General features: G+C 40.6%; 1 protein-coding gene across 3 annotated transcripts in view; it reads right to left on the bottom strand.

Moving 5' to 3' along the window:
- RALA (RAS like proto-oncogene A) overlaps positions 1–23,074 on the bottom strand; it is a 78,287-nt gene that overhangs the window by 17,549 nt on the left and 37,664 nt on the right. The window contains exons 2-4 of one of the 3 annotated variants that reach the window (XM_060157349.1): positions 14,159–14,233; positions 2,987–3,139; positions 335–543 (exon numbers count right to left, since the gene is read on the bottom strand). In XM_060157349.1, the coding sequence (XP_060013332.1) occupies positions 335–543; positions 2,987–3,100 (323 nt within the window). In that variant the 5' untranslated portion in view covers positions 3,101–3,139; positions 14,159–14,233. Of the gene's footprint in view, positions 1–334; positions 544–2,365; positions 2,856–2,986; positions 3,140–14,158; positions 14,234–23,074 lie in introns of those variants that run through there. The other 2 variants (XM_060157351.1, XM_060157350.1) reach the window with 2 other exon arrangements.

Raw genomic sequence — 23,074 nt, 5'->3', positions numbered from 1 at the left:
TTACGCAGTGCAAGCGTCTACTCTTACGGCAGCAGTAGTACCGTACTTCAAAGGGAAATACTTCAGAAACGCGTGAGGAGAGTCTGGGTACGGATGCCGCCACAAACTCAGGCTCCAGTGCAGCTGGCACTGGCAGAGCTGGCCGTGGGATTACGCAGGGTGCGCCGAGGCTGTGAGCACAAGCATGCAGCGCACAGAGTCACACTGATGTCACAGAGGGAAAAAACACGACTAGACGCAGAGGGAAAGGCGATCAGGTAAGAGCCTCTAGTGGTCTGCTTGTTTCTGGGGAGCAAGCTGTTCTGCGGTGTAACGGCACGACTCCCTGACATACCTGAAGTCGGCTGTGGCCGCGAAGGACTCCATTTCCGTAATGGAGAAGACACAAAGGAAGCCCTCGCCGCTCCGGAAGTAGTTGTCCCTGATGGCGGCGTAGTCCTCCTGCCCGGCTGTGTCCAAGATGTCGATCTGCACTTCCTCCCCGTCCAGCACCACCTTCTTCCGGTAGCTGTCGGCCTTGGTAGGCTCGTAGTCCTCCACAAACTGCAAGAGGTGAAAGCGCATCCCCTTAAGGATTATCCTTACTTTTCAGAGCCTCTTATTTTGAAATATAGATCCACATGAAGTTGCCAAAATAGTACTGAGAGGTCACATGTAGTCGTCATTCAGTTTTCCCCAATGGTAAACATTCATTTAAATTAAAATTCATTTAAATTTCCATTTCAGGCAATTTGGTGGTGGGGATTGAACAGCTCTAGGCTGCTGACGGCTTGAAAACCGTGCCTTTTTTCTTACTTAGAACACTACACCTGCAGAAACTACTACACAGATATTTTATCAAATGTTTAAGAACCCTTTCTGACTCTAAATATAAATTTTCATGTCAGAATTGTGGAAATAACTTGAAAGTAAGTTAATATTTAGGTAAGCATTGAAAGCACAGTTAAATCTTTTCTTTCTCCAAAATGAACCATGTCAAGAAAGTGGCTTATACTACCCTGTAAAATGCCAAATCTTGAACTTTGAAATTTCTCCCCAAACTTCCAATTTCTTAAAATAGTACAGTTAAACAACTTTACAGTTGTATTTCTATCTTTTACCCCCTAAATCTCAACTCAATATTTTTGATCAGTGTATCATTGTTGGCATATGGGTATGTATACACACATACTTCAGTGGGTTTTTTATTAGTTCCTGTAAATATTTTCATTATCTGATATTTTCTTATTTATATGCTCAATGTCTAAATCCCCCTATTAGAATTTAACCCCTGGGGGCAGGGACCTTGATTAGTCTACTCATCACTGTATCTCCAAAGCCTGGAATATGCCTGGTACATGGAAGACACTCAACAAATAATTATTAAAAAATCAAGCAGTGTATTTGTAACTGTAAAAGCTATAGAACATTCTATGACAATTACATGCTAATATTTTACAAATATTAAATATTTATAAATATTTATGAATAGAAATATTCAGATAGCATATCTGATAATATTATGAATATTAAATATTTATAAATATTAAATGAAAGTGTAACCATTCCTCAAATGTCATACATGAACATTCTTACTTTTGACCTCCTATTGTCAAGAAGGGAACTGATTTGAGGATTAGTTTAAAGAAAAGCAGCTATTAAGGTGAACAGCATGAAAAACAGAACTGAACAGATAAATTAGCAATTTCAGTGAAAGTACCATTTCAATTTCCCCCTCTCTAAATTGTTTATCATAAGCAACACAACTGATGGATTTAAGAGTTCTCTGTGTGTGAAAGAAATGCTGATGAGCAGGCAATGAAAAGAGACCTTAGGTGGTAAAAGTCCACAGGATTTTTTTCTTAGAAGACTAGGTTTAATACTTAGTTACTCATCAGAGATCACTCTTCTTGGGCAGGTTGGGAAACCTCTCTGAGGTTCTGTTTCCTCATCTGTAAGATGGGGAAACCACTGCCTACCACACAGGATTTTTTTGAGGATTAAGAAAGAGTAACCATAAATCTTTGCTTCTATTTGGGGGGAAGAAGAATTGAGGATCAATGCCTAAATTTGATTACCAACTCTTAAATCATTTAGCCTTATTAATAGTCCTCTAGGGAAAGAATGCATTGCTGTATATAGGCTGAGCCTTACCTCTGGGACAAAAAAGTCTGATACAAATACATGCACAGAAATCTGTAACCTGTCTAGTAATTTTATTTTAGGGACAAAGCCTCTTCCTGCTTAGTGTTGAGTGTGGTGCCATGCCAGTACACAATAACTGACTTTTTCACTGAAGTTATTAAAGGACAACTTATGTATATTAACGTCAAGTTTCAATTAGGTACTATATCCACCAGTTCTATTAATTCAAGGTGGGACTCACCATTAAAAACACTAAAAATAAAAAAGCCAGTTAGATTGCTCAAAAACAGGTACTGTTTCCAGGGTTTTTTAAAAAAATTAATTTTTGGCTGCATTGGGTCTTTGCTGCTGCACGCGGACTTTCTCTAGTTGCGGCGAGCGAGGGCTACTCTTAATTGTGATGCACGGGCTTCTCACTGCGGTGGCTTCTCTTGTTGCAGAGCAGGGGCTCTGGGTGTGCGGGCTTCAGTACTTGTGGCACGTGGGCTCAGCAGTTGTGGCTCGCGGGCTCTAGAGCGCAGGCTCAGCAGTTGTGGCGCGCGGGCCCAGTTGCTCCGTGGCATGTGGGATCTTCCTGGACCAGGGCTCGAACCTGCGTCCCCTGCACTGGCAGGCAGATTCTTAACCACTGCGCCACCAGGGAAGTCCCTGTTTTGTTTTTTAAAAGCATAAGAATTTTAAGGACCTTGGGTTCTTGACTTGTTAAATCAAGTTGTATACAAATGTTGACTCTGAACGGGAAAAAAATGATCAGTAGCTTTCAAGAATTCAAGGAATCCATCCAAGACAGCACCAAAACGAAGCTAGAGAAATATTCTCTGAAAGCCCCAACTTTGATATCCATGATAAAATCAGCACTTACCTCATCATACATGAACTGCAGGGTCAGAGCAGACTTGCCCACACCACCACTGCCTACCATGATGACTTTGTGTAAGGCCAAAGAATTCTGACCCTTCGGCTTATTTGCAGCCATGTTGTGTCACCGAGTTTTCACCAAAGGATTAAGAAGAATCTGAAAAGAATGAAAGAACGAGTAATGCTCAATACATTCTTCTGCAGAATTCCAGTGTAGGAAAGAGAGATGATGTCCTTAGGCGTCCAGGTATTAGTTTTCATTCTGCGGTGATTTTAAACAGATGGCAAATGAAGTATGCTTATTTGGGGGAAGAACCACTTATCAGAGAACACCGTGGCAATAAGACAAGTATATGACTCAAGGGCATTTCTCTTATAGTAGTTTTCAGTAATGAGCTTGCTGACCGAAAGTGAAAATTTCCCAGTGCAACCACATGCTGACAATAATGGAGTATTAGTTGTATTAAAATATGGTCACACAGATTACAAAGCAGGGTGAACGATCACTTTGTTTTCATATTAACCTCTATTGGCAATAATTAAAGAGATGTTTCTTCTAATTTCAGTAAGAAACAACTGATGAAAGAAAGAAAGTGGGGGGGAGAGGAAGAGGAGAAGAGAAGACGGAGGGAAGAAGGAAAGGAAGGACGGAAGGAAGGAAGGAAAAACCCATCCCAACTAATTGCTGGTCTTAGAAATATAAATAGAACCGAATACCGTATACCCCAACTCCCAAGTATCGTAGTACTGGAACATCTGTATATTTTGGGGTGGATGGCTAATCTAACTTAAACACCTGAATCTAGTGTGCCCTCACTTTCGTTTACTACATTTTTTTTTTTTTCGTTTACTACATTTATGTGCTCAGCGTGGAAAGACCAGGTTCCCCCAGAGGTTGTAGTGGTGATGCACACTAATGGCACCCGGTTACCTTTGGCCATGGTACCAGGCCTTAGAAAAAGAGGCGGGAGGTCACAGCAAACACTGCGTCTGTGTGGAGGCCCAGGAGAGGAGACTTGTTTTTAGAGGCTCAAGGGGGCTGCACCTTCCTTCTCAGCATCTCTGACCTGTCTCAGTCACAGCACACCTTTCTCAAGCTGCAACTTACAGAACACCCCCGCCCTGCCTACTTCTGTATCTCAGGCCATCTCTCCCAGCCTGGCCGCATCAGCCCACACTGGTCTCCTTCGACTTTTCATACGCTCTTCTCTGCCTCTTGGCCTTTCCCATGCAGTTTCCTCCATTTGGCATATTCTTAATTTGGCTAACTCCTCTCAGTGTTGGGGTTTCAGCCTTACCTGAAACACTCAACCTAAATTAGGCTCTCCCCTGCCCTGTGCTCACATAGTACATGATACTTTTCTTTCATAACCATTATCACAAGTCGGAATTGCCTGAGAGTGTTAGTTGTTTAATATGGGTCTTCTTCCTAATATACCAGAAGCAACTTGAGTACAGGCGCCATATCTATTGGTTTACTTCATGCTTAATGTAACTAATATGTCTTGGCAAAAATCAGCCATTCAGTACGTGTGTGTGGAATGAACAAATAAATATTCGAGTCTGACTTAACCTTGGGAGTGCTTTAGAGTGTACTGGTATAAAGCAGCTATTGCTACTAGAGGTTCCACCACAAGCTTATTAGGCAAGGACAGTCTGCTGTGGGCTTGTGCACCACACACTGGCTATGCAGGGCACCCAAGAGCTGGGCACTGCTCGGGCCGCCCCAGAAGTCATGCCCATAAGCCTATTTGCCCAATACAGAAAAGTCGTAAGAAAAAAAAAATCCCATAATCTTGCTATCCATTTAACAACACGAATACATTATACTTTGTTTGAGACAGCTTCAGTCTGCATGGAGCATAACTGAGATCACACCATATATGTGACTTCTGATCCTGTTATTCTTGCATTATGTCAAACACTGTGGTAGAGGCAGCTTAAACTGTGCAGCATATGGTAAAGAATCCACACTTGGAGGCTAGATGTTCAGTGTAATTCAATAAACAAGGATTGAGCCCCTCTTTTTCCTGGATACCAAGGAGATGACCATTGGATTCTGATGATTACCACTGCTGAGGAAAGTAATAGTGTACTTCAGATAAGTAACTAAAAGTCGAAAAGATACCTCATCTACGCGTTTATGGAGCATGCTGTTGCTGGCGTCCCTAAGTAAGGCAGGAAATGACTTCTTTCTCACCATTATGACCCTTACTTGTTGGCAGCTGTAATCACTTCACGGCTACCCAACTACTGTTATATATATACATACATACATACACATATATATATATATTTTTTTCTTTTCTTTTCTTTTCTGCGGTACGTGGGCCTCTCACTGTTGTGGCCTCTCCCATTGCGGAGCAACAGGCTCTGGACACGCAGGCTCAGCGGCCACGGCTCACGGGCCCAGCCGCTCTGCGCCATGTGGGACCTTCCCAGACCGGGGCACGAACCCGTGTTCCCTGCATCGGCAGGCGGACTCTCAACCACTGCACCACCAGGGAAGCCCTACTGTTATATTTTTAAAACAGTTAATACCACAGGAGCTCAGGGTGTTAACAGGAGCTCAGGGTGTTAATACTCTAAGAGTTCAATGTGTGCGTTTTTAAAGTAAAATATTTAGCAGTTACACCAACTGGGTTAAAACACTTTCCCTTCCAGAACAATTTACAATATAGTCTGTGACTTAGAAAAGGCAGAGATTCCCAAAGACATTTTTCCAAAGTGCAGACTTTCTTCAATAACTATTAGCTGCACATCCCATACTTTCAAGAGGCTATCCAGGAAAAGAAGCTCCCGCCAAGGAGACACTCACTCCTCTGCCCCATTGCAAAAACTTGGCTTTCCATAACTTAGGTCCCAATTCCTAGTCTAGATGTTGGAACTTAAGACAACATACATGTAAATAAGAAAATTCCATTAGTGCTAAGCGCAATGAAGAAACTAAGGGGCACCGGGATAAAGGGGGGGAGGGGCTACTTCAACCAGATGGTCAAGGGCGACTCCTTTGAAGAGGCAGCATTTGAGCTGAGACCTGAATTTTATAAAGGAACCAGCCAGCTCTGAGGGAAGAACGTTCTAGACACAGGGAAGAGCAAATGCAGAGGCCTAAGATGGGAGACGGTTTGCCACGTTCTAGGGGCCAGAGGAAGGCCAGAGGGGATGGAGGCTACGAGTATCAGGGAGCGTTCACAGGAGGTGAGACTGAGAAGCAGGAGAGGCCAAATCATAAAAAGCCTTGAAGGCCGTGGAAAGGTGTTCGAGTTTTATTATCATTGTACTGGGAAGCCTCTGGAGAGTGTGTAAGCAGGACTGTGACATAATTTCATTTATGTTTTTAAAAAGATTACCATGGCCAGTGTGTGTAGAATGAATGGTAGAGGTGCAAGAGCTGAAAGCAAAGGAGTCCATCCCATAGTCCATGACTAGGATTGGCAGATGGAGGCTGCCAGTGACCTTGGGAAGAGTCACCTCACCAACGAGGCAGGAACCATAGCCTGAATGGGGTGGGTTGAGGAGAAAACAGAAGGTGTAGAAATGGACTTGACTCTGAAGACGAATGGAGAAATGGGGCCATAGATGGACACGGGTTTTTGTTTGGGTCGCTTTTTAATGATTCTTAAGGGATGTTTATATGATAATCATCTAAAAGAGGCAGAAATTAATGATGAAGAAGAGAAGGTGCCTCTAGGAGTAGACCAGGGAAGAAGAGACCCAGGGCACAGAGGAGCAGGGACAGCTCTTTCTTTGCAATAGGAGGTGAGGTAAAGCAAAGCACAAGGTACAGGTGCAAGCTGCAGACAGATCTGGCTATTTCTTTATTTAACTGCATCTATAATTTCCTCCATGAAATATGATTCACACAGCAGTTTAGTGAGGAGTTGGAATTCAAAAGCACGCCTGTCTAGATAGATCAATGGAACAGGATATACAGAAATAGATCCAAATACATACTATAGTTTAGTGTGTAATAAACGTGGCATTTCAAATGGAGGGTCGGGGAGGGAAGCATAGAGGACAATTCAGTAAATGGTTCTGGGACAACTGGTGAGCTATCTGGGAAAAAATTAAGTTGGACCCATTCTCCTCACACCAATACAAATTGTAAATTTATAAAATAAATTTATATAAATCTTTGAAAGTGGATCAAAGATTTAAATGATAAAATGAAATCACAAAAGCACCAGAAAAAAAAAACCCACAAAATTTTTGTTTTATAATCTTAGAATGGGAAAGGCATAAAGTACTATCTAAAACTCAAGGCATAAAATAATTTTGATAAATTTTACTACTCAAAACCATTTCTACATGGCAAAATCTTCTATAAGCAAAATAAAAAGATAAAACTGAGGAAAATATTTGTGATCCATTTCCAAGAGAAGAGGTAATTTCCCTATATGAAAAGTTACTATAAATAAAATCAACAACTCTAAGAAAATGGGCAGGGCTTCCCTGGTGGCGCAGTGGTTGAGAGTCCGCCTGCCGATGGAGGGGACACGGGTTCGTGCCCCGGTCTGGGAAGATCCCACATGCCATGGAGCGGCTGGGCCCGTGAGCCATGGCTGCTGAGCCTGCGCGTCCGGAGCCTGTGCTCTGCAACGGGAGAGGCCACAACAGTGAGAGGCCTGCGTACTGCAAAAAAAAAAAGAAAGAAAATGGGCAAAAAATACAAATAGTCACAGAAAAGGAAATACAAAGGGCTCTAATATGCTCAACCTTGCTGATAAGAGCAATACAAATAATATTAGATTGGATCTCAATTGTTTTACCCAGAGGACCAGTAAACTATAGCCCCCTTGGCCTGCTTTTTGTATGGCCTGTGGCTAGGAACGGTTTTGTGTTTTTGAAGGGTTGTAAACAAAACAAAACAAAATAAAACCAAGAATAAGATGCAACAGAGAACGTACATGGCCCACAAGTCTAAATAATGTTTTCTTTCCACCCTCTACAGAAAAAGCTTGTCCCTCCCTGGTAGACAAACTAGCACATTCCTTCACTGCAGTGGCAGTGTAAATTGGAAACATGGACTAATTAGCGACCATAAAAAAAAGATGTTCTTTACCCATTGATATGGAGGGAGCTAAAACATATTGTTTTTTAAAATTAATTAATTAATTGGCTGCATTGGGTCTTCGTTGCTGCATGCGGGCTTTCTCTACTTGTGGTGAGCGGGGGCTACTCTTCGTTGAGGTGCAAGAGCTTCTCATTGTGGTGGCTTCTCTTGCTGCAGAGCACGGGCTCTAGGCACGCGGGCTTCAGTAGTTGTGGCACGCGGGCTCTAGAGCACAGGCTCAGTAGTTGTGGTGCACGGGCTTAGTTGCTCCGTGGCATGTGGGATCTTTCCAGACCAGGGCTCGAACCCGTGTCCCCTGCATTGGCAGACGGATTCCTAACCACTGCGCCACCACATATTGTTAAAGTGAAAAAAGTAAACTATAGAGCAATATAACTTGTATGTTATGAACTGCATAAAAAGATGAGAAAAAGGGGATTTAGAGGTTTATTCGTTTATATACCGGAAACGATATAAAAAATGGTAACACAGGGTTGCCTGTGAGGATGGAAACTAAGTCACTGGTGGACAGAAGCGGGATGATGGCTTTTTGCTAACTACCAGTTTGATTTTTGTATAATGTGAACATATAACTTGTTTTTAAAATTAAAATTAGTCATAAAATAAATAACATTACCCTGTTTATTTCCTGCACTCACTTGGTAAAAATACAATTTACTACTTTCCTGGCACCTTATACAAACTAGGAACTGGAGGACTGAACCTGAATTTTAATTGAAATACTTCTCTATGTATGTGTATGCATTTGTGTTTTCCTCCTTCAAGTAATGAGATAGGGATCCTTGAACTTCAAATTGTTTGGTTTGTAGGGTTCCTCAGTTATTTTCTATCTTCTGCTGTTCAAACAAATATTTTTTAATTACACAATGGCCTCCTCCCCCCTCCCCCCCCCACCTTTTGGGTAACATTACATCCCTGTGACTTACTTATTTTATAGCTGGAAGTGTGTGTGACCCCCTTCACCCATTTTGCTGCCTCACCCCCAACCTGGCAACCACCAGTCTGTCCTCTGGATCTATGAGCTTGGTTTTCTTTCCTTTTTTTTAAGACTGCAGATATAAGTGAAATCATATGGTATTTATCGTTCTCTGTCTGACTTATTTCTCTTAGGATAATGCCCTCAAGGTCCATCCATGTCACAAAGGGCAAGATTTCATTTTTTTAATGGCTGAATAATATTCCATTGTACATATATGCCACATTTTCTTCAACCATTAACATGCTGATGGACACTTAGGTTGTCTCCATATCTTGGCCACTATAAATAATGACATGGGGGTACATATATCATTTTGAGGTAGTGTGGATCATATGGGAGTTCTACTTTTAAAAAGCGATGTCCTAGAACAATACTATAAAATCTATTTGGTCATGGGTGGGCTTCAAGTTTTCAACCTTACTGTTTTTCTCTGCTTCACCCAGAAGCTAGACACCTACACCATGCTCACCATGTTGATTTAAGTTATGAGTTACCTGATATTTCCTCCCTCTCTCCCTCCCATCCTCCATTAACAAATATACTGTGCCTTATTATGTAAGGCACAGTTCTAGGCACTGGGATATGGAGTTGAATTCCATAGGCCTAGGTCCCTGCCCTCATATGTTTAGTTAACAGGTACCCATACTGTATTGTTTCCTGTTGCCGCTATAACAAACACTATAAATTTACAGGGGCTTAAAACAACACAAAATTTATCATCCTGTTGTCAGAAGTCCAAAATGAATCTCAAGAGGCTAAAGTCAAGATGTCAGCAGGGTGGGTTCCTTCTGGACACTCCAGAGGAGAATCTGCTCCCTACCTGTCCCACTTCTAGAGACTGGCTTTCCTTGGCCCCTGGCTGCAACACTATCATCTCTGCTTCCGTAGTCAGACCTCTCTCTGCCTCCCTCTTATAAGGAGACCTGTGATGAGGAAACTTGTGATTACATTTAAGGCCCACAAGGATAATCCAGAAAATCATCCCCCAATCCTTAACTTAATCACACCTGCACAGTCCCTTTTGCAATAGGAAGTAACATTCAAAGTTATGGGCATGAGGACATGGTTATCTTGTCGTCGGGGCGTTAATCGGCCTACCACACGGGAAGAAGTGGGCCAAGGAGCTTCAGACCACAAATCTCCAACCCGAACTCTAGGCTCTCTATTTTAAACTTTATGAAAATTTCTAAGAAGTGATCAATCAAGTTCTCCAGTACTTAATAAGGAATACTCTACCAAGTAAGATCTCAAACACTCCCTGTCCACTAAAAACAATAAACCCGATGATCTTTATATTTCCAGAGTTCATTATTACCTTTTTTAGACTTTCATAATAAAGACACTTACTATTAGGCTGTAGTTTAATAAAACTAATAGCTGGCAGAAGTTCCCACTGAGAGATTCCTTGTTAATAAAGAGATTAAATGGAGCGTGCCTCTCCCCTCCAATTTGAATAGCGCATTAAAGGCTATGATCACTGAAGTTCAGTTCCTATCAAAGCATTATAAACCACTACTAAGCACAAGCAGGGAGAGGCCACAGTAGTGACTCATCCTTCAAAATGAAAAACAGTTCATACGGACAACTCTCAAATGACACTCCCTATCTGCATGAAGAATACCTGCTCAATAAAGGAATTTAGTATAAAATGAACAATTTTAGAAGAGTGAGAATATACCTGACCAAGAAAGCAAGATACACAATTCTATTCTGAAAGGGATTTGAGACTATTTCAGTTTACTACTAGGCACAGATACAGATAATATCACTGGCGTATTTTTCCAACCATTTAAAGAACAGGTATTATTAATACTATTTAATGTTTTGCAACATAGAGAAAGCCTCCAAATTCTTTTTTGAGAGCTAGCTTAACATTGATGCAAAGTTCCTAACAAAGAGAGACGACAGGAAAAACAGACTGACTGACTGACCTATCATGTAAATATGGTACAAAAATTCTAAATAAAAAATGTTAGAATCCAGCACACTAAAAGAATACACCAAAGTGACCAGGTGGGATTCAACCAGATACGCAAGAATGTCTTTATATTTTAGGAAGTCAATGTAATTCTTCGTATTAATAGAAGAGAAAAGTCATAGATTACATGATCTGGAATGATATTTGATAAAATTCAAAGTCCACTGCTTATACCAATAATGATTTCATACTTAGGCCAAAGGAATCAACTGAAAAATTACTATAAACAAGAGATTTCAAAGATAATGGTTATATAATCAACATATTATATAAAAAATAAATTTCTTTTCAAATAACCAGTTAGAATATATAATGGAAGGAAAGACTCAATTTACAACAAGACTCACAAAGAATACATAATTAAGAATAAAATTAACACAAACTGTAAGATATTCATGAAGACAATTCAATAATGATATTTAGGTAACAGAAAGGGTGACTTTATGAAGATAAATGAAGGTAGATCCTGTTCTTGGGGACAAGAAGGTTGTATACTGGTAAAGGCACAAAACTCTGATAATAAGAAAGACTATTAATTTCTAACATATAAAAATCTCTTCACAATAAAAAAAATTTTTGACCACTGAGTCAAAAGACAAAGGACTTGACTTTGGACTCATCTGATCTATCGCCTAGTTTTCTTTACCCTTAAATTTGTGAAGATAATTTCTGATGTTGAAAACTGGCTTTAACACCACCACAATCAAGACACAGAATAGTTCCATCACCTCCAAAGGCTTCCCCTTACTCTTTGCAGTCAATCTCCTCCCATCACCCCATCCCATGGCAGCCACTGATCTGATTTCAGTTCCTATTGTTTTGCCTTTTCCAGAATGTTATATAAATGGATCATATTGTACATAGCCTTTGTGCCTGTTTCTTTTCACCTAGCTAAGGCTTTTGAGATATATTCATACAGTTACATGTATCAGTGGCACGTGATTTTTTTTTACTGTTCAATAGTATTCCGTTGTCTGGAAATAGCATAATTTGTTTATCCATTCACATTTATTTGGGGTGTTTCCATTTTTACAATTTTATAAATAAAGAAACTATAGAGTCGTGTACTGGGGTGTGTGTGTGTGTGTGTGTGTGTGTGTGTGTGTGTGTGTGTGTGTGTGTGTGTGTGTGTGTGTGTGTGTGTGTGTGTGTGTGTGTGTGTGTGTGTGTGTGTGTGTGTGTGTGTGTGTGTGTTTTCATTTCTCTTAGATAAGTACCTAGGGGTGAGACTGCTATACCTTTCTGTATTTCCACAATGAATGAGATTACCAGTCGCTCCACATCCTGGTACAGTCACAGCCACAGTCTTTTCATGCTAAGCGGCCTATTGGATGTGTAGTGGTATTACACTGTGGGTTTAATTTGCATTTTCCTAATGACTAATCATGTTGGGCATCTTTTAGCGTGGTTATTTACCATCTATGTGTCTTGGAGTTCAAATCTTTTACCCATTTTTAAAAATTGGGTTTTTAAAAGTGAGTTTTAAGAGTTCTTTAGGTATCCTGGAATCAAATCCTTTATCAGAGACATACCTTGAAAATATTTTCCCCCAGTCTGTGGCTTATCTGTCCATTTTCTTTTTTTTTTTTTGCGGTACGCGGGCCTCTCACTGTTGTGGCCTCTCCCGTTGCGGAGCACAGGCTCCGGACGCGCAGGCTCAGCGGCCATGGCTCACGGGCCCAGCCGCTCCACAGCATGTGGGATCCTCCCGGACCCGGGCACGAACCCGTGTCCCCTGCATCGGCAGGCGGACTCTCAACCACTGCGCCACCAGGGAAGCCCTGTCCATTTTCTTAACAAGTTTTGTGAAGAGTAGAAGCTTTTGATTTTGATGAAGTGCAATTTATCAATTTTTTTTTTTATGTTTCAATGCTTTTGGGGTCCTAATCTTTGACAAATTTTAAATGACGAAGAAGCTACTGTAATTTGAATATTTATAAACAAAACCTTACTATTTAGTTATTATTAAAAATAGAAAATGGAAGGAAGTCCAGGTGAAACATAACTTGTAACTGACATCCTGAACTCTTAGAAGGTCCTTCTTTATTTCAAGATATGCAATCAGCTCAAAAGGATCAACAGTCAAAGCCAGAAAGTCAGGCAATGTTTTACTTCTAAAATGTAATAACTTAATATTTTCCAATTACCCAGACTTCACTGAATAAGGACAACACAAAATTATAACTAAGACTGAGCTAAAGAAAATAATGTTCTGTTTTAAGGGTACAATAGTTGAAAGGTGCTTAAAGATGGCTTAACAATTTACCTGGTCTGCATAATAAAATTTATTTGTATGACTTGCCAGACATGTTGTCAGACATCAAAGCACAGACTTTTAAAATCATGGGAAGGCTCAAATTACTTTACCTCTTTGGGTCTCGGCTTGTTTGTAAAACTAAGTTTAAGATGAATAATTTAGCACATGGAAGATGTCTAAATACACATAGTAAGTACGGGTAATGTAAACATTCAGGCATCTTTTTAGAAGACCCTACCTTTATATGCAGCGTATATGCAGTCCCCAGTCAGTGCAAAATTATTGATATTACCAGCAGCACAAAAGTAAAGCCCTCACCAGTTAAAACTAGCAAAACATATCTAGAACTCAGGAGGAAGTCATGACTAAACTGAGACTTGAAAGACAAAGCATTTTAACAGACCAGGTGAACCTGGGGGTGTTGGTGAGAGATGAAGGTGTAAGAAGTAAAAAGGGCCAGAAACAGGCGTTTACATGCCAGCAATTGAGGTTTTTTTTATTCTTAGAGCAAAGAGAATTGCCAGGATTTTTTAAGTGAGAGATTATGACTCAGATGGCAGGAAGAGCAGCCGCAGGCTACAGGGCAATGGTGACTAGGGAGAAGATGGGGATGGATTTGAGACATTAAGAAAAAAGCATCAACCGAATCTGGGGACAGATTAGATATGAGGGGTTGAAGGGACAATTCAAGCCAAAGTACCCAACTTCCTGGCTTGAGTGGATACAGGTTAGGAAAGGTTGAGGAACAAGCAGCATTTTTAGGAGGGGTGGTGGTGAAAAGAGTTGGTGCAAGGAAATGATGGAAATCTCCACCGATTTTTTAATGGATCAAAATATTTTAAAGGAGGAATCTAAGTACAGCCTAAGTATACGCAGTTTTCTTACCCCAGTCGCAGAGGTTCTGCTGCCACACTATGACTTGATCTCAGCAGTGTTGAGAAATAAGCAACAGGGCGGAACCTGAAAGGTGCAAGATAAAAAGACTGATAAACTACTATTTATAGCTATTTTAACATTTTTCTTTGAACCCCTAAATGTGCTTTTAAAATAAGATTATGTAGAAAAATATTTAATAATTATTAATTATAAAGAATATACATTTTGCTTCTGTATTCCTATGCTAACTATGGCAAGACACATAACAATAATCTTTTGAATTTTGAACCATGTTGAGTCTTTTACCTATTTGAAAATTCAATACATGTTATTTACTGAACATAACCAGCTACAAAATTGGATGAAGAAGTAATATTCAAGCCTGAATTTAACAGAACTACTGAAAAAGTATGACTTACGTAATTTATACCTGCTTTAGAGTCTACTGCATCCAAGCTATAAATTAGGTGTATAAATACTGTTATTTTGAGTTTCTCTTATTGATATATTTATAAATCTGATATTGCCTGTGAAAACTTTCCTGATTTAAGAAGGAGAACCAGAAAAAAATAATTGAATTAACCATGCCTGGGGCTTCCTTGGTGGCGCAGTGGTTAAGAATCCGCCTGCCAATGCAGGGGACACGGGTTCGAGCCCTGGTCTGGGAAGATCCCACATGCCGCGGAGCAACTAAGCCCATGCACCACAACTACTGAGTCTGTGCTCTAGAGCCCATGAGCCACAACTACTGAGCCCACGTGCCTAGACCCCGTGCTCTGCAACAAGAGAAGCCGCTGCAACAAAAAGCCCGCACACCACAACGAAGACCCAACACAGCCAAAAATAAATAAATAAAATAAATAAAAATGAAAAAAAAAAACATGTCTGAATGATCCAACTTAAAAATGAACAGGGCATTTCATTAACTGCATAAGACATATCAGACTACATATTAGAAGAAATACTGACAAGAAGTTTAACAGTAAACAGTCATTAGCAAATGAAATATTTTAAAAGAATCTAAGTATGGCCTCTGGTTTACATGAAGTTAAATCCCACTTTGGGATGCACGTTTCATTTAAGTTAGCTCTCTCTTTGTATAGTGTCTTCCCTGATCTTTTGGTCTGCTTTTGGATTTCCTTTCTGTTTGTTTCTTACGCCCATATTCTGAGTCAACATATATTTATTAAGAGTCAGATACTGTGCTAGGCATTGGGGGGGGAGGGGGAGGGGGGGGTACACAGATGAGCAAGTCAAAATCCCTGACTTTGAGATCTTACAACAAAGTAACAGAGATGTGGGGGAGGACAGTATTAAGTTGTAACACGCAAGTCTGCCTCCTGCATCCCTTTCCACTTAAGTCACACTTGCTTTTTCTATGTTGTTTTGTTGACTTCATAGCTTCAATTTTTATTTTTTAATTTAATTTTAATTTAATCATCCTGTAGATGTAGAGCAGTCTATTTACCAACTCTTGTAATAGAAGACATCATAGCTGTTTGGAGTTCTTCTAAATTCTAAATGGATAACCATCTGTTTCTATATTTAAAATGCTTTTCATGAGGTAGATTTTAAGGAATTGTAATGAATGAACGGATTGTTTAAGGTTTATTAGACATACTGTCCAGTGCTTTTCAAAAGTGCTATACAACTGTTCATGACATTCCTATTAGCAATGGGCATTCTTTTAAAAAATCTATATATTGGGAAAAAGATCTCATTTTTTCTAACTACGTCTTTGATTACATGATGAGGGTGACCATTTTTTCCATGTATTTATTTATTTTGTGAATTGTTAATTCACATCCTTTACTAATCTGGCAATAGTATCTCATATTATACTTTTTATACTTTCATGTCACCATTGGCAAGGCTTTCTTTCCTCTTGCTTTCCCAGTCCACTATAGCAGGTTTCTTCTGTTGCTTCCCATGACAGACCTGGAGAGGTAACAGACTATATTCACTGGCATTTTAGTGGATGGGCTTTACTTCAGGGTTCATGGGCAAGGAACAGGTTGACAAGGTAGGATCTTTCTCCAAATATCAAAATAAGGAGCGTACTCGCCGGAACACTAACTCTTGCATTAGGACACCTAGTCCTCCTCAGGCTGAGAGTTTAAAAACAAGGTTGTTTTGAAAGTAGATTTCCAAAATTAGCATGGTAACCAATGTCATGTAATCTTTGTATGGGCTGAGTGAGTGGGCAGCATATCCAATGAGCTCTTGATATGTCCTCCTTTAATTACTACCATGTCCTATCATCTCTTCTGCTCTCTGTTCCTACTGACTCAAGCTTAGAGTCTCTTCAGGACTCTGAGGGGAAAAATAGATGCCACGTGCCGTTTCCCTCATGGGTATGCTGGGCTGGGGCTTTCTCCACCCTGGTTCAGCCATCAACGCCATCTGTTTTCTGTCTTCTGGAACCTGGAAGTGTCTGCTTTGCTGATGGTCACCCCATCTGTTCCCATTCTCAGTTATGGATTTACAAATTTCCGCCTCTAAGTTTTTTTCCTCTCTGTCATTTCACAGGGAGTCGGGGCTACAGAGGAGTAGGACACATTAATTTAGTCTATTGGCTTTCCCTGTAGACGAGTTAAAATCCAGAGCTGACTTGATTTGGAATGCCAAAATATTTCAGACTTAGAAACTATGAAAATCTCTATTAAACAGATCTGATTTTAAAATTAGCCTCAGCTTTTTTGCACAGCAAAGGAAACCATTGACAAAATTAAAAGAGAACCTACTGAATAGCAGAAAATATTTGCAAATGATATGACCGATAAGTGATTAATATCCAATATATATAAATAGCTCATACAACTCAATATAAACAGCTCATACAACTCAACATCAAAAAAAGCAAACAACCCAATTGAAAAAATGAGAAGAACTGAATAGACATTTTCCCAAAGACTAAATGCAGATGGCCAGGCACAGGCACATGAAAAGATGCTTCACATTGCTAATCATCAAGGAAATGCAAATCAAAACCATAATGACATCACCTCACACCTGTTAGAATGGCCATCATCAAAAAGACAACAAATAGAGGGACTAGAGGAAGATGGCTGAAGAGTAAGACACGGAGATCACCTTCCTCCCCACAGATACACCAGAAATACATCTACACGTGGAACAACTCCTACAGAGCAGCTATTGAAGGCTGGTAGAAAACCTCAGACCTCCCAAAAGCCAAGAAACTCCCCACGTACCTGGGTAGGGCAAAAGAAAAAAAAAAAAGAAAAAACAGAGACAAAAGGATAGGGACGGGACCCGCACTAGTGGGAGGGAGCTGCGAAGGAAAGGTTTCCACACACTAGGAAGCCCCTTCGCGGGCGGAGACAGCGGGTGGCGGAGGGGGCAGCTTCGGGGCCGCGGAGGAGAGCACAGCAACAGACAGGGGTGCGGAGGGCAAAGCGTAGAGATTCCCGCACAGAGGATCGGTGTCGACCGGCACTCATCAGCCCGAGAGGCTTGTCTGCTTACCCACCGGGGCGGGCAGGGCTGGGAGCTGAGGCTCAGGCTTCGGTCGGAGCGCTGGGAGAGGACTGGGGTTGGCGGCGTGAACACTGCCTGCAGGGGGTTAGTGCGCCACGGCTAGCCGGGAGGGAGTCCGGGGAAAAGTCTGGACCTCCGAAGAGGCAAGAGACTTTTTCTTCCCTCTTTGTTTCCTGGTGCGCGAGGAGTGGGGATGAAGAGCGCTGCTTAAAGGAGCTGCAGAGACGGGCGTGAGCCGCGGCTGACAGCGTGGACACCAGAGACGAGCATGGGACGCTAAGGCTGCTGCTGCCGCCACCAAGAAGCCTGTGTGCGAGCACAGGTCACTATCCACACCTGTCCTCCCGGGAGCCTGTGCAGCCCGCCACTGCCAGGGTCCCGGGATCCAGGGACAACTTCCCCGGAAGAATGCACGGCACGCCTCAGGCTGGTGCAACGTCACGCAGGCCTCTGCCGCCGCAGGCCCGCCCCGCACTCTGTGCCCCTCCCTCCCCGTGGCCTGAGTGAGCCAGAGCCTCCGAATCAGCGGCTCCTTTAACCCCGTCCTGTCTGAGTGAAGAACTGATGCCGTCTGGCGACCTACACGCAGAGGCGGGGCCAAATCCAAAGCTGAGCCCCTGGGAGCTGTGAGAACAAAGAAGAGAAAGGGAAATCTCTCCCAGCAGCCTCAGAAGCAGCGGATTAAAGCTCCACAATCAACTTGATGTACCCTGCATCTGTGTAATACATGAATAGACAACCAATCATCCCAAATTGAGGAGGTGGACTTTGAGAGCAAGATTTATGATTTTTTCCCCTTTTCCTCTTTTTGTGAGTGTATGCTTCTGTGTGAGATTTTGTCTGTATAGCTTTGCTTCCACCATTTGTCCTAGGGTTCTATCCGTCCATTTTTGTTTTTTTTTAAATTATTTTTTCTTAATAATTAATTTTATTTTATTACTTTATCTTCTTTCTTTCTTTTTTTCCTTCCTTCCTTCCTTCCTTCTTCTAATTCATTCTACTTTTTCTTCCTTTCATTCTGACCCGTGTGGATGAAAGGCTCTTGGTGCTGCAGCCAGGAGTCAGTGCTGTGCCTCTGAGGTGGGAGAGCCAACTTCAGGACGCTGGTCCACAAGAGACCTCCCAGCTCCACATAATATCAAACGGCGAAAATCTCCCAGAGATCTCCATCTCAACACCAGCACCCAGCTTCACTCAACGACCAGCAAGCTACAGTGCTGGACACCCTATGCCAAACAACTAGCAAGACAGGAACACAACCCCAGCCATTAGCAGAGAGGCTGCCTAAAATCATAATAAGTCCACAGACACCTCAAAACACACCACCAGACATGGACCTGCCCACCAGAAAGACAAGATCCAGCCTCATCCACCAGAACACAGGCACTAGTCCCCTCCACCAGGAAGCCTACACAACCCACTGAACAAACCTTAGCCACTTGGGACAGACACCAAAAACAACGGGAACTACGAACCTGCAGCCTACAAAGAGGAGACCCCAAACACAGTAAGATAAGCAAAATGAGAAGACAGAAAAACACACAGCAGATGAAGGAGCAAGATAAAAACCCACCAGACCTAACAAATGAAGAGGAAATAGGCAGTCTACCTGAAAAAGAATTCAGAATAATGATAGTAAAGATGATCCAAAATCGTGGAAACAGAATAGACAAATTGCAAGAAACATTTAACAAGGACCTAGAAGAACTAAAGATGAAACAAACAATGATGAACACCACAATAAATGAAATGAAAAATACTCTAGATGGGATCAATAGTAGAATAACTGAGGCAGAAGAACGGATAAGTGACCTGGAAGATAAAATAGTGGAAATAACTACTGCAGAGCAGAATAAAGAAAAAAGAATGCAAAGAACTGAGGACAGTCTCAGAGACCTCTGGGACAACATTAAACGCACCAATGTTCAAATTACAGGGGTTCCAGAAAAAGAAGAGAAAAAGAAAGGGACTGAGAAAATATTTGAAGAGATTATAGTTGAAAACTTCCCTAATATGAGAAAGGAAATAATTAAGTCCAGGAAGAACCGAGAGTCCCATACAGGATAAATCCAAGGAGAAATACGCCAAGATACATATTAATCAAACTGTCAAAAATTAAATACAAAGAAAACATATTAAAAGCAGCAACGGAAAAATAACACACAAGGGAATCCCCATAAGGGTAACAGCTGATCTTTCAGCAGAAACCCTGCAAGCCAGAAGGGACTGGCAGGACATATTTAAAGTGATGAAGGAGAAAAACCTGCAACCAAGATTACTCTACCCAGCAAGGATCTAATTCAGATTTGATAGAGAAATTAAAACCTTTACAGACAAGCAAAAGCTGAGAGAGTTCAGCACCACCAAACCAGCTTTACAACAAACGCTAAAGGAACTTCTCTAGGCAAGAAACACAAGAGTAGGAAAAGACCTACAATAACGAACCCAAAACAATTAAGAAAATGGGAATAGGAACATACATATCGATAATTACCTTAAATGTGAATGGACTAAATGCTCCCACCAAAAGACACAGATTGGCTGAATGGATACAACACAAGACCCATATACATGCTGTCTACAAGAGACGCACTTCAGACCTAGAGACACATACAGACTGAAAGTAAGGGGATGGAAAAAGATATTCCATGCAAATGGAAATCAAAAGAAAGCTGGAGTAGCAATTCTCATATCAGACAAAATAGACTTTAAAATAAAGACTATTAGAAGAGACAAAGAAGGACACTACATAATGATCAAGGGATCAATCCAAGAAGAAGATATAACAATTGTAAATATTTATGCACCCAACACAGGAGCACCTCAATACATAAGTCAAATACTAACAGCCATAAAAGGGGAAATCGACAGTAACACATTCATAGTAGGGGACTTTAAAACCCCACTTTCACCAATGGACAGATCATCTAAAATGAAAATAAATAAGGAAACACAAGCTTTAAATGATACATTAAGCAAGATGGACTTAATTGATATTTATAGGACATTCCATCCAAAAACAACAGAATACACATTTTTCTCAAGTGCTCATGGAATATTCTCCAGGATAGATCATATCTTGGGTCACAAATCAAGCCTTGGTAAATTTAAGGAAATTGAAATTTTATCAAGTATCTTTTCGGACCACAATGCTATGAGACTAGATATCAATTACAGGAAAAGATCTGTAAGAAATATAAACACATGGAGGCTAAACAATACATTACTTAATAATGAAGTGATCACTGAAGAAATCAAAGAATACCTAGAAACAAATGACAATGGAGCCATGATGGCCCAAAACCTATGGGATGCAGCAAAAGCAGTTCTAAGAGGGAAGTTTATAGCAATACAATCCTACCTTAAGAAACAGGAAACATCTCGAATAAACAACCTAACCTTGCACCTAAAGCAATTAGAGAAAGAACAAAAAACCCCCAAAGTTAGCAGAAGGAAAGAAATCATAAACATGAGATCAGAAATAAATGAAAAAGAAATGAAGGAAACGATAGCAAAGATCAATAAAACTAAAAGCTGGTTCTTTGAGAAGATAAACAAAATTGATAAACCACTAGCCAGACTCATCAAGAAAAAGAGGGAGAAGACTCAAATCAATAGAATTAGAAATGAAAAAGAAGAAGTAACAACTGACACTGCAGAACTACAAAAGATCATGAGAGATTACTACAAGCAACCCTATGCCAATAAAATGGACAACCTAAAGAAATGGACAAATTCTTAGAAATGCACAACCTGCCAAGACTGAATCAGGAAGAAATAGAAAATATGAACAGACCAATCACAAGCACTGAAATTGAAACTGTGATTAAAAATCTTCCAACAAACAAAAGCCCAGGACTAGATGGCTTCACAGGCCAATTCTATCAAACATTTAGAGAAGAGCTAACACCATCCTTCTCAAACTCTTCCAAAATATAGCAGAGGAAGGAACACTCCCAAACTCATTCTACAAGGCCACCATCACCCTGATACCAAAAGCAGACAAAGATGTCACAAAGAAAGAAAACTACAGGCCAGTATCACTGATGAACATAGATGCAAAAATCCTCAACAAAATACTAGCAAACAGAATCTAACAGCACATTAAAAGGATCATACACCACGATCAAGTGGGGTTTAATCCGGGAATGCAAGAATTCTTCAATATATGCAAATCAATCAATGTGAAACACCATATTAACAAGTTGAAGGAGAAAAACGATATGATCATCTCAATAGATGCAGAGAAAGCTTTCGACAAAATTCAACACCCATTTATAATAAAACCCTGCAGAAAGTAGGCATAGAGGGAACTTTCCTCAACATAATAAAGGCCATATATGACAAACCCACAGCCAACATCGTCCTCAATGGTGAAAAACTGAAAGCATTTCCACTAAGATCAGGAACAAGACAAAGTTGCCCACTTTCATCACTCTTATTCAACATAGTTTTGGAAGTTTTAGCCACAGCAATCAGAGAAGAAAAGGAAATAAAAGGAATCCAAATCGCAAACGAAGAAGTAAAGCTGTCACTGTTTGCAGATGACATGATACTACACATAGAGAATCCTAAAGATGCTACTAGAAAACTACTAAAGCTAATCAATGAATTTGGTAAAACAGCAGGATACAAAATTAATGCACAGAAATCTCTGGCATTCCTATACACTAATGATGAAAAATCTGAAAGTGAAATCAAGAATACACTCCCATACCATTGCAACAAAAAGAATAAAATATCTAGGAATAAACCTACCTAAGGAGACAAAAGACCTGTATGCAGAAAATTATAAGACACTGATGAAAGAAATTAAAGATGATACAAACAGATGGAGAGATATACCATGTTCTTGGATTGGAAGAATCAACATTGTGAAAATGACTCTACTACCCAAAGCAATCTACAGATTCAATGCAATCCCTATCAAACTACCACTGGCATTTTTCACAGAACTAGAACAAAAAATTTCACAATTTGTATGGAAACACAAAAGACCCTGAACAGCCAAAGCAATCTTGAGAACGAAAAACGGAGCTGGAGGAATCAGGTTCCCTGACTTCAGACTATACTACAAAGCTACAGTAATCAAGACAGTATGGTACTGGCACCAAAACAGAAATATAGATCAATGGAACAGGAGAGAAAGCCCAGAGATAAACCCACGCACATATGGTCACCTTATCTTTGATAAAGGAGGCAGGAATGTACAGTGGAGAAAGGACAGCCTTGTCAATAAGTGGTGCTGGGAAACCTGCACAGGTACATGTAAAAGTATGAGATTAGATCACTCCCTAACACCAAACACAAAAATAAGCTCAAAATGGATTAAAGACCTAAATGTAAGGCCAGACACTATCAAACTCTTAGAGGAAAACATAGGCAGAACACTCTATGACATAAATCACAGCAAGATCCTTTTTGACC

The sequence above is a fragment of the Lagenorhynchus albirostris genome, chromosome 8, assembly GCF_949774975.1.
Source record: "Lagenorhynchus albirostris chromosome 8, mLagAlb1.1, whole genome shotgun sequence".
In the NCBI taxonomy this organism is placed as follows: domain Eukaryota; kingdom Metazoa; phylum Chordata; class Mammalia; order Artiodactyla; family Delphinidae; genus Lagenorhynchus; species Lagenorhynchus albirostris.
The sequence above is the reverse complement of the archived record's forward strand: the minus strand, read 5'-3'. Positions and strand labels throughout refer to the sequence as shown.